This window comes from Panthera onca, chromosome A3 (genome assembly GCF_046562875.1).
Source record: "Panthera onca isolate mPanOnc1 chromosome A3, mPanOnc1 haplotype 2, whole genome shotgun sequence".
Lineage (NCBI taxonomy): Eukaryota > Metazoa > Chordata > Mammalia > Carnivora > Felidae > Panthera > Panthera onca.
This window is the reverse complement of record NC_138341.1, coordinates 67,715,345-67,728,202: the sequence shown is the minus strand read 5'-3', so window position 1 is coordinate 67,728,202 and position 12,858 is coordinate 67,715,345. Positions and strand designations below refer to the sequence as shown.

General features: G+C 35.7%; 1 protein-coding gene across 3 annotated transcripts in view; it reads right to left on the bottom strand.

Annotated features, from left to right (window-relative positions):
- The window catches only part of PSME4 (proteasome activator subunit 4), a 98,944-nt gene that overhangs the window by 52,474 nt on the left and 33,612 nt on the right, over positions 1 to 12,858 (bottom strand). For all 3 annotated transcript variants that reach the window (XM_060606033.3, XM_060606042.3, XM_078444473.2), the window contains 9 exons: positions 11,653 to 11,716; positions 11,048 to 11,122; positions 9,789 to 9,911; positions 7,445 to 7,537; positions 6,418 to 6,683; positions 3,555 to 3,741; positions 2,701 to 2,790; positions 1,272 to 1,336; positions 861 to 1,011 (listed from right to left, as the gene is read on the bottom strand). In XM_060606033.3, the coding sequence (XP_060462016.2) occupies positions 861 to 1,011; positions 1,272 to 1,336; positions 2,701 to 2,790; positions 3,555 to 3,741; positions 6,418 to 6,683; positions 7,445 to 7,537; positions 9,789 to 9,911; positions 11,048 to 11,122; positions 11,653 to 11,716 (1,114 nt within the window). The remainder of the gene's footprint in view (positions 1 to 860; positions 1,012 to 1,271; positions 1,337 to 2,700; positions 2,791 to 3,554; positions 3,742 to 6,417; positions 6,684 to 7,444; positions 7,538 to 9,788; positions 9,912 to 11,047; positions 11,123 to 11,652; positions 11,717 to 12,858) is intronic.

Here is a 12,858-nt window from a genome sequence, read left to right as displayed (position 1 = left end):
GATTAAGTACTAACAAGTCTCTGGTTTTCATCAACTGATAAATATATAATTTTGCTTTATGTGTATTTAATATATATTGTTGATTCACTGACAGTGAAGTCAGCCAATGGCACTGTAACCCATGCCTGAATAAAGCTCATCTAAAACATGCTATTTTCTGTGAGGCACATCATAACTCTCTTACGCTTAGAACAGTAGACAGTGCTGCAATACTACTCCTGGGGGCCATTTTAAACCACAAAATCCCCAACAAAAAGCACAAAATGTGAAAACCTGGCACTAAATAGACATAAAACTTGCCAGGGTGCCCGGGTGGCTGAGCTGGTTAAGCACCCGACTCTTGATTTCGGCTCAGGTTATGATCTCATGGTTTTTGAGTTCGAGCCCTACGTTGGGCTCTGTGCACTGACCACGTGGAGCCTGCTTGGGATTCTCCCTCTCTGCCCCTCCCTTGCTCACATTCTATCTCTCTCAAAAATAAATAAACTCTAAAATAAATAAATAGACACAAAGCTTGCTACAGTATTACAGCTGAAACAAGAAGGCAAAGTGTGTTACATTATTCAACCTCAGCCGTGAAAACGTGCAACTCATAATTTTTGCCAAATTTACACATCTGCACAAGAGCACCGTGAGTACAGATTTTGGGATTACAAACAAATTTTCTAGCAAGCAGATGAATTTGCAAATATGAAATTTGCAAATATAATGAGAATCAACTGTTCATCTTTTTCAAATTTTAGTATGAAACCAAGGATAAATGGCATGATATAATATTTAAAGTAACTTAAAGCTCAATTTTTAAAACAACAAAGAAAACAAGATTGGGATTTAATTTTTTGCAGCAATGAGACTCTTACCATAAATATTTCTTTGGAACATTGTGTGAGGATTGTACTAAACGTAGAAGACAGACCTAATTCGACCAAACTCTCCAAATGAGTCATTTTCTCAGTTTCTGTCTCTTCTCTTGTTTGCTCCAATGTGCTACTTTCTATAAGTCCAAAACATCTAAATAATCCAAAGAAAGGATAATTTTAGCAACTAAAAACTAGTTTAACATTTTTGATGATAATTAGATAACCCTCCATTGTCATGACTATTCGAATGACAGCTATGCAATTTGTGCAGGTTCACATATCACTTGCCCTTTTATAACTTCAGAAGCTCGGTCCCAGGACAGTAGTTATGCAGAGAGACTCAAGTTGTTTGGACAGGATAGTCATTTCTTTCAATGTCTAATAGAGAGCGGGTCTGGAGCACATACTCACCTGTCCATAAATTGTAAGACGAAATCCTCAAATTCAGCTGTGGCTGAACAAAGTTCTCGTTCCACCTATGACATTTCAACGCGGAGAAAAATTAAAAATAGCCTTTGATTTTTTTCTCAGAACTAATAAAACTCAATTATGGCCCACAAAATAGATTTAACACTACATTATTATACTGAGTACGATGAGAAACAGTACCAGTACCACATATCAATTTAGAAAAACCCAACCTACTCCTTTCTGGGAACCAAAATAAGCAGCAATTAGCATTATTTTATAAGGGCCCAAAATAGAAGTCAAATAGCCATCTTTCTCAATAACTACAGTTTTTAAACTTCTAGTGTATGTGTAAAGAATTATCTTACGACTTGAATATTCAAATGACAAAATTCAAGTAGAAACATGCCTACAATAAAGAAAATAGTTCTAGAAGAATCAGTCAGTAATGAAAAAAATGTCTGTTCATTAGATGTCAATCCCCTCAATACATTTATTCCTAAACTAAAACCAAACCAAAATTTAAAAAACCCACCACTACCTTTGCTTAACAGAAAATTAAAAGTGACAAAAAATTGAAATGCACCTCCAGATGTTAATTGTTTACAAAAATAGCCCATTTTCTGGGGCTCCTGTGTAGCTCCAGTCGGTTAAGCATCTGACTTCATCTCAGGTCATGAACTCATGGTTCATGGGTTCGAGCCCCTTGTGTGGCTCTGTGCTGACAGTTTAGAGCCTGGAGCCTGCTTCGGATTCTGTGTCTCCCTCTTTCTCTGCCCCTTCCCCACTCACAATGTCTGTCTCTCTCTCAAAAATAAACAAATAAAAAAATAGCCTATTTTTGACCTACAGCATTTGGTGGGTGCTCTGCAGATTATCTTACCAATGACCTGGCCTTCCATTTATACCATTCTAATCACAAAATAGTAATCTTAATGTTTATTTATTTTGAGGGGGGGGGGGGTGGCAGGCATAGGGGCAGAGAAAGAAAGGGAGAGACATAGAATCCAAACCATGAGATCACAATCTGAGCTGAAATGGAGTCGGATGCTAAACCAATGTGAGCCACCCGGAGCCCCACAAAACAGTAATCTGAAACTGTTGGTATTTAAACTATCAAATTTTACTATGTGGGGTGCCTGGGTGGTTCAGTTGGTAGGGCGTCTGACTTGGGCTCAGGTCATGATCTCACGGTCTGTGAGTTTGAGCCCCACGTCGGGCTCTGTGCTGACAGCTCAGAGCCTGGAGCCTGCTTCAGATTCTGTGTTTTCCTCTCTCTGCCCCTCCCCCACTCATGCTCTGTCTCTCTCTCTCTCTCTCTGTCAAAAATTAATAAACATTAAAAAAAAAAATAAAAAAAAATATTACTATGCATTTACATAAGAGTTACACCTCAGTTAACAATCTTTCTACAACCAGTAAGCATCCTTACTTCTGTGAGGTCACTTCTTTCTTGTAGTACAGATGAACAATCTACTAAAGGCACCAGAGTGGAAAATGTTGCTATAAACTGGAATGTGATCTGTGGGAAGATGCAAAAAATTTAACAGTAATTATGTAATTCTAATTCAAAAATACAAGTATACCATAAGCTACAATAAAAAAGTACCCAAATACATTATCTTAAGGGAAATACCACAGTAATATTCCAGGAAATTTTTTACTTAGATTTGAACATTTTAAGATTCCTCATAATTAAGGAGCTGTTACTTTAGTAATGAAGTTACATTAAATTTACTTTCATAGTTATTTATTATGTTTAAGCACAACATTCTCCAACTCTCTGTCAATCAAAAGTTAACTTTGCCCCCACCCAAAGATGCAACATTAACTAAGGATAAAAAGGAAATGCTTAAGCAAAAGCTACAGATCAGGGAAGAGGGAAGGTGAGCCAAAATTCTAAGTCAGGAGAGGTGTGTATAAACGGGATCTGACATTTTGCACCCAGCAACTGTTACCATGCCCTTGTCATCAGTGTAGATGAAGGGAAGTACAAATGATCACATGCTGATTTTTAATATCTCTACTTAAAGAAAATAGTAAATATATAGCAAGCGTTGAAAAAATCCTGTGACCATTAAATGTATCCAGATTATGGCACATTACTTCTGAAGGATGACATATAGCTCAACTAACCATCCACAGATCTAAACTTGGGCATCTACAGATATAATCCTTTTAGCATTAACAAATTTTACACTAAACTATGTTCTAAACAAAACTTAACAGGATGCCAACTCACACAATTAGAACTCAGACACAAAACAGAATGATAAATATGCTTACCATGCATTTACTGAAGTCATTTGGATCCACCCCAGGCAATGCTCTCATCAACAGAGGTAGCATGTGTGTTGGACCTTCAGGAAACCATTTGCCCCCTGATACCAAACTGCGGGCTACTCCAATTACACAACTTAAAGTAGCTGTGAGCTGGTGAGGTTCTGTTAAAGTCTCTAGTGCAGGATACGTTCTACAGTTGAAAACAGAATTAAAAAAAAAAAAAAAAAAAAAAAAAAAAAAGATTCCATCACAGACAAAAAGGCACAATACATTAAATCTCCCAAATTCATAAACTACATGTTGGCTTTAAGGCTGGTAGCTAGCAGAATCTTTTGAGTGAGTATAAGTTAACAGAATCACACACATGAAGGAAAGGTACATGTTTCCCCATCCCTGCCACCTCACCATGGCTCTCCATGCATATTTCACAGTGAAAAAGAACATAAACTGGCAAGATCTGGCATTATTTCAGTCAGCTGAATCTACTTCCCTATGTCAATAGGAATGCATCTAATCTAATGGTCAGTGACTATCAGAATTCAGGAAGAGCAAGTGATAATTATCCCACTCTTCCCTTTTATTCGAAAAACAATCTTTACTAAAACCCTGAAATTTCTCTTATTTTATACTTTTTAGAAGACTGGTATTTTAAAATTGGAAATCTGCTCTAGAAACATAGTAGAAGATTCCTGACACTAGAGTGCATAAACAAGGGAGAATAATACAAATACAGTCTTTGATCATCAAGTAAAATACAAGGCAAGAACATTCACTTTGACAAGTGATTTCATTTTTGAGAATCTATCTTGTGGGGGGTGGGGGGGGGGAGTCTAAAATGCAGTCATTTTAAATTTCTCTTATACAGAAAAAGTAAATAATAAAGGAAATTTCATCATAAGTAGAAAAAAAGAGGATTTGGAACAGGGGTAAAAAAAACTAACAAACCTATGCTTACTTTAAAAGATGAAGAAAACAAACCAACTCTTTAACAGAGGAGATCTAAAATCAAATGCCTAAAATTTATTTTCTACATTTTTACTTTTTAAAGGACTTTTGCTTTTATAAAAGAAAACTTGAAAATATGTCTCTTATATGTCTCTTGGCCAAGCATGTATCACTCAATATGCTATTAAATTTGTCCAAAAAGTGAAAACTAAAGAAAAACGTGTTGGAATAATTTTACTTGTATATAAACTTTGTTCCTTCTATTAAAAATGTATCTCACCACATAATTAATCAGCTGGAAAACAATGAAATAAGCCAAAACAAATATCAAAATATTCCCATCTTCAAAATTTTAGCTATGCAAACAGCTGAAGTCCCTCCTTAAAGGTATGTCTCTCCTCAACAAGAGACATCAAGGGAACTGCCACTGAACTGTTAGTGTCGCTACCACATGGAGGCCAGAGTGCAGAGAATATTGGGGGTTGGGACAGAGTAGAAAGCGCCTAATTTCCCCATTCAATTTCCTAATTAAATTATATGTACTGGGACAGTTTCAGTGCCCCCAAAGTGCACACAAAAAAGGGAGAGGTTTGGAAAATGAGGTAAAACTTGAGTATTTATGGCAATGGGGACAGGGCCAAACCAAGAGGTTTGGAAAATGAGGTAAAACTTGAATATTTATGGCAATGGGGACAACTTGAATATTTATGGCAATTTATAAATAATGGAGACCTATTTTGGTCAAGATCTTTTTTTTTTATCTTTTTAATGTTTCTTTTTGAGAGAGAGAGAAAGCGCAAGCAGGAGAAGGATGAAAAGGGGGGTGGGACAGAGGACCTGACGCAGGATCTGAGGCAGGCTCTGCACGGACAGCACAGAGGCCAACGTGGGGCTCAAACTCATGATATATCATGAAATGAACTCGTGAAATCATGACCTGAGCCTAAGTCAGACGTTCAATCAACTGAGCCGCCCAGGCACCCCAAGATCTTTAACAGGATACCCGTCTCCAAGCAAATGTGCCCAATTATGCTATTTCAATGGTAAGTAAGATAATAGGCTGTCATGTACATTATCACTAAAGGACCTTGCACAAATCTATTTTATGGAACTCAAACTGTTAGACCCTTCTTAGCCCTAAAAAACTAGTATTTTTTTTTTTTTGAGTAAGACATTAAAAGAGAAATCATAAAGCTCAAGTTCAGACAGCAGAGGAATTAACAGAAAGCTTAAGTATTATTATAGAAGTTCAGAAGGCCTATAATGTGACAGTGACTAGGCAAACAGAAAACTTGTTACTATTTCAACATACAAAACAAAATGAATATAATAAAGTCTACATTGTGGAAATAATACATATAAGACTATATAGTACATGAAAATAATAAAGATAGTCAAATTTTCTTCTGTATCACTGCTTCTAAGAAATAAAAGAAATCCAAAATCACTTTCACTGCCACGTTCTCAATATTTAGTGACACTCACATTTTGATGTAAAAGCAGTCAGAGCTTGCTTATTTGCTTGCTTGCTTCCTAAAACAATTTTATTTTTAAGTAACCTCTATACTTAACATGGGGCTGAAACTCACAACCCCGAGATCAAGAGTCACATGCTCCATAGACTGAGCCCACCCGGCACCCTTACTTTATTAAGCACAAACTTCAGAAACTAAAATTTGCCAATAATTCAAAAATATTTTATCCATTTAGTATCGATTTTCTTTTCTCTTCAGTAAACCTTTATCAAGCTACCAATCATTAGGTTAAAATGCCTTGCTTCTCCTCTAGGAACAGGAATAAGTAGCAAGAGAGCAAAAGAGAAGCCACAGAAAAGACAACTAAGTAGAACAGCAGAGTAGAGGGAAGAGATAACCAGAACGGCCGGCCAAGGCTTCAACCAAACATGTAAAGCTACACTTACCTTTCAAGTACAGGGGGTATTACTAACTCAGGTCTCATGAGTGCAAGATTCTGCAGAGCCTGTGCTGCTTCTAAACTACCAGTTTTGCTAAACATAGCCAAGAGGACAGGTTGAATAATGCATCGTACAAAGTCTGTAACATCTTGATCAGTAAGCTTATGGCTATCAGGCACAGGAGTTAACCAAGAAGGCTTCTTGTATCTTTCACGATGCAATCTTCTAACAACACTGTTTGGCAACCGCTGAAGTAGTTTCATTAACTTGTTCTGGGGACACAGAAGCACAAAGTCCAAGGTAGGTTTGATTTCCCACACAGATAGTTATGGTTCCTTTCTATAGTCCAAGTAAAATTTCTTAAAATAACAGCTCTTACAATCTATTACAAACACCTGCATAGCATAACTAGATAGAATAAAATACTTTATCAATTAATTACTGATAATAATAAATATTTGTTTTAAATGTCAATTTTATTTTTTTTAAATAAAGTTTATTTTTGAGAGAGAGCAAGCACGAGAAGGGGAGGGGCAGACAGGAGACAGAGAATCCCAAGCAGGCTCCATGTTGTCGTCACAGAGCCTGATGCAGAGATCTCTTAGGCTCGAACTCACTGACAGTGAGATCATGACCTGAGGCAGGACACTTAACCGACTGAGACACCCAGGCGCCCCTCAAATGTCAATTTTATTTTCTAGCACCAGATGAACCTTCCATTACATGAAAAACTCTTCTAACCAGGCAATGTGGAAAGAAAACAAAATCCAAAACCAAAAACCACACTGACTGTACTTTCTATTACCAGAATGTGACATTTTGTCACCAGTTACTGGACCAGTATTATCTTATTTTTATGTTCTATAAACACAGTATCTTAGTCTGAACTTAATCAGCTACATATAGCCAAAAGTTATGAAGACTTATATGAAGGACAGAAATAGTATTATAGGTTGCATAATAGGCAATAGTTATGTGTGACCATAACTTTAAAAAGTTCCAAACCCTACAATAAAAAAATGAACATACTCACCAGCCAGCGCCCATTATTTGAAGGGTGGTAAAAAGATGTGATGCTGTTAAACAAACCAGCCAAGTGTTTCTGTACTAGCTTACTTGGTCCACCCTATTCAGATAAAAGAATAAAAATATCAGTACCCTCAGTACCCTGGAAAATTGAAGGGATCAATAGGCCAAGCCTACATATAACTCTCCAACATGGTGCACATCCATCTTGATGAGAAAAACCAATTCTACCTCCAAATAAAAGCCAAAAACAATTTGCTAGTAAACTTCCCACAATCCTCAATTCAAAACACTCTACTAAAAGTAAGGGCAACCTACTGAAACCAAATTAGGTAACTACAAAGACATCTTTCAATTTAGGGTATCAGCATATTTTACTCTTCTGCAGTGAAAAAACTTTTGTCAGTAAGAGAGTCTTAAAATAACCAAGAGTGCTAACATCAGGCATAAAAAGCATTCCTTAAATGATTTGAGAAGTGAATTTCTTATTGCAGGAAATGAAGATGTGAGATTTACATAAATGGATTCAAATATTTTATTATTACTCCTAAATGTTTCAAATGATTAAACCTGTGGTATGTGACCACATTTAAAATTTATTTTGAGAGAGACAGAGAGAGACGGACAGACAGACAGAGTATGGGCAGGAAAGGGGCAGAGCGAGAGGGAGAGACAGATAATTCAAAGCAGGCTCCAGGCTCTGAGCTGTCAGCACAGAGCCCGACACAGGGCTCAAACCCACGAACTGTGAAATCATGACCTGAGCCAAAGTCGGAAGCTTAACCGACTGAACCACCCAGGTGCCCTTGACCACATTTTGACTCAAAGGAAAAATAGTTTTTCTCAATCTATTACCCAAACACACCAAACAACAACATGATCTGGGGGAAAAATGAGGAAAAAAGTTAGTATTCAATCTTATCAAGTTGAACAGCCCTGAGGAAAAAGAACTACAGCTTGGTCTTAAAACCTTCTCTCTCTCAAGATGATCTTTCAAGAAACAGCCTAGACCTAAGGTAGACTGTCCAGTTACATGAGGAACATGTCTTCCTGCTGAAATGAAATCCACGTTCATGTTCCCAATTTAGAGTAGGTCAACTACTAAAGAGACCATAATAATTCCATAGCAAAAAAAAAAAAAAAAAAAACAAAACAAAACAAAAAAAAAAAACCACAACAAAAATTTCAAAATCCTAGCATAATAATTAGCATTTTTTATTATATTCAATATTCATATATAACACAAAATAAAAACGTCAATGGGAAAAACTGTATGAGAAAGAAGAGCAACATGAACTAAAATAAGGTTGATACTAATCATGATATAATTCTGTCGCTCCTAAAAAAAAATTGCTGATATAACACAGTAAACATCCAGATGTTTTTGCTCATTTGGAGTATTAGAAAGAAAATAGGATTTTCCTATTTAATAATGAAATTGCAAAAACGGGGGGAGAATGAATTTCGTTTTTCAATTTTAATGTTCATTTATTTTTGAGAGAGAGCAAGCAAACAGGGATGGGGCAGAGAGAGAGAGGAGACAAAGAATCTGAAGCAGGCTCCAGGCTCTGAGCCATCAGCACAGAGCCTGACGCAGGACTCTAATCCTTGAGCTGTGAGATCATGACCTGAGCCAGTCAATGCTTAACTGACTGAGCCACCTAGATGCCCCTGAATTTCTCTTTTTAATCTAAAAATAAAATGTAAGAACTAAACTTCTCACAACCATCCTGCCTTATCCACAGAAAAAACAACAATGAAACAACATAACCTGGGGAAAATATCAAACACAAAATAATAATTTTAAAAAGAGAGAGCTGTAGAAGGAGAATGAATGACAATCCAGAAAATTATAGTATGAAATTGTTTTAATATTCTTATTTGGAAGAGGATACTGAAATCCAAGCATGTGGATATATTTTTACTTTCCTTCAAGGATGTCAGTAAAGTAATCCTCCATACTTCTCCCTTCACCAAGATTACTTTATTTAATTAGCTTTGTGTTCAGTGCCATCTTCAACACTGAATGCATTAATACTGAGCATATGCAAAACCCCAGGTTCTAATCCCACATTTATCATTATCAACTTGACCTTTCATCTGTGAGATTGTTAGACATTCTGAATCTCTCAAAACTCTAAACCCTGACTCTATTTTTAGGATTCATTGGCTAGAGAGATTTATAAATGGTGTGTTATGACTACATTCTGGGTCTGAGAAACATTAGCTTACTACATCAGAAAATATCGAAGAATCAAATGACCAACTACGATACTAATACAGGCTTATGTGATTATACAGAATTTTTACATGGTTAACACAAAATTTAGAAGAACTAATGTGTTACAAACCATCATGGCGGTGATCCATATTACAGCATGTCCTATATCATACGCATTTGTTAAAAATCTTGGGACTAACACTTGACTGCTTCCCACTGGGAGGTTCAAGCTTCTCAGAATTCTCGTAAATATCTTTCAAAAGAAAAAAAGAATTAAGAATAAATATTTATAGGTATCAAGTAACTCCTTAAATAACTGAAGTGATATATATTAGTGTTGGTGCATGTATTCTCACTGGATCAGTTTTTAAGCAAAATTACATACTGTTTGGCAGTTTTATATACTGCTATATTCCATAAAAATTTCATAGAAGATCTACTTTTTAAAATGTTTTATTATTTTAAGTTTATTTAAGTAATAGCTACACCCAACACAGAACTCAAACTCATGACCCTGAGGGTCAAGAGCTACATGCTCTAACAACTAAGCCAGCCAGGCACCCCTATTTGCTTTTTCTTAAATGACACTCAGGTCACAGGAGTATGAATCTGAAGCAGCTGTATCCATGAACCCATAAACAAACAAGTGAGATATAAATGCAAATACTTGTCTTCTAGTGAGTTATTTTCCCTTTCAAAATTCTAACACTGATTTGATTTTTTCCCCAAGAATTTGCATTTTAATCTTAATTGCATTTTAATAATTTATATTTAAAACCTGTCATTAGTAACAGATAGGGAGCCCAAAGGGAGAAGAAAATGACTTTTTCTCTTTAGTTTCTACTGGACAGCACAAGCAGAGGTAAACAGTAAGTTTAATGTTTGCTGCTCTGCCTCCCTGCTCTACAGTCAAGGTGTGGATCAGAATCACCTGTACACCCCGTGCAGGCCCTCTTGGATTTATGGCAGCTGAAACAAAACAGAAGCTGCAGTGTTAAGAACACTGCACCTAGAGACACTCTAGCTTTATTTGCTCGAGGAAAATGTGGCGTAAAAAGTGGAGAACACTCTAGAATAGCAATCAAATACAATACCCAAAATTTGTTGGAAGGTATGAATTAAGACCCTGAATAATACACTTTGTACTTCCTAAATTACTCACTCTGAAACTTCTATTTCATGTCCTGTGTAGGCAAGACAAAAATCATACATTTCTGATACCTTAATATGAACCAATTAATTTTTGAAAATAAATGGTCTATCCCGGAAAACTTTATGTTTTTACTAGTGGTCAAAAAAATTTTAGCAATAGCATACAAAACACACTTCTTAAAGACACAAAAAGTGCTATCAGTGCTATTGTATGTTGTATGTTCACATCTTAATTACCTTTGGTACATATGGATCCCAATCTATGTACCCTATATTATCTGTAGCCAATCGAGCAAAGAGATTTACTAGTTGCTGAAAGTAAAAAAAGAAAGACAATTAAGTAAGTACACTTGTTGTTATTAATAAGTGTCAGTCACACCCCTTATCCATTTGTTGTTCTCAGCTATTATCATTAACACAACTTAATACATGGTTTATGGCTCATTTTTTAAAAATCTCCAAATTTCAGTTTTGATTGTCACCATCTTAAATCAACTGTAGTTGAAATGCTTATTAAAAGGGAAATGACAAAGCATCATTCACAATGCAAACAGAAGACATTTTAATCTAATAAGCATAAAGAGAACATCCACAATGTTTCTAACAACATGCCAGTGAAGGTACAAAAGCAGAGTCTTACATTTCATAATACATGCACATGCTTCTAGATATTGATAAAAACAAAATAAACAAGTGTCTGTTTCTGTTAGAAAACAGCGAACAGAATTTAAAAACAAACAAAAAATAATTACAACACTGCCAAGAGCCAATTCTAAGGAAGTGAAGTTACTTATCAAATGATCTGATATATACTGTCAGAAGGAAAAAAATAAGATACTCACCCCCTCCCACTGTGGGAGATTTTGCACTGAAACCCAAAGGCCAATTAATTCATCAAACCAAAGTCTGAAGAAGAAAAATGGTGTTATGAATAGCAAGTGATTTATAGAAAGTGGTTCAAAGCCAGGTATCCTTTGTATTTTTTTAATCTACTATTCTTACTGATAACTATACAACCTAGAAAAAATAATACTCAATGTACAAACTTAATGGAACAAATAACTATTTTTTCTGAATATTCCGCTTCCAATACACTTATGCCAAAAGAGTAATCTCATCAACCCCCTACTTCATTGTTAAATAATTACTGACCACCCCTATCTAACACTGTTTACAAGTGTCTCCTTCCTCCCTTTCTCCTTTAATATTTTCCTATTACTACCTATTCTTGCAACTCTCCCTTGCATTCTGTTTTTTAATAAGCCAATTAGTAATTATGCTATTAAGTACCACTATAATAAGTGTTCCCTAAAAGAATGAGTCACGAAGTGTTAGGTAGAACTAAATTATTGTGGGGGGAATTATCTCAGATTAAACAGAAGAGAATGTCAAGGCAAGAAAGTGCTGCAATATTATTCACCAATCTTTACAAAGGTCAAAGAAATGCTTTTAGAATTTCTGGATGAGAATTAACATTTCATCAATATACAGCTAAATACAAAATTTCTGATTTGAAAGAAATAAAAGATTTGGCATCTCACCATAGAAAATATGGGGGGGGGGGGCTGGGGAGTAAGCATGAATCCACAACACAGTAATAATACCTATTTCCTTCCAGTCTTTTTTTTATACCTTTTCTTTTTTCCATAAAAGCACAGTCTAAATTTCTTCATTCTAGCACTTGTTTTATACCTATAGTCATCTAGAAAAAAAGTTCTCTTTTTTTTTTTAAAGTAGGCTTCATGCTCATCACAGAACATAGCGGGTCTTGAACTCATGACCCTTAGATCAAGACCTGAGCTGAGATCAAGAATTGGACGCTTAACTGAGCCACCCCAGAAAAAAAAAAATTCTTAAAAGCAGTGCTAAGACTAGAACAAGTAAAGAAAAAAAATTATAGGAAAGGCCCAAGAAAAACTACAAGTGATGAATAAAACCAAGTTTTATAAAAACACTTTTCCTTTTCCTGAACTCCACACAATTTAACATTTTTATCACTGCTTATTTACTGATACTTTCTACTCCTTTTTGCATTTTTTTATTCTTTC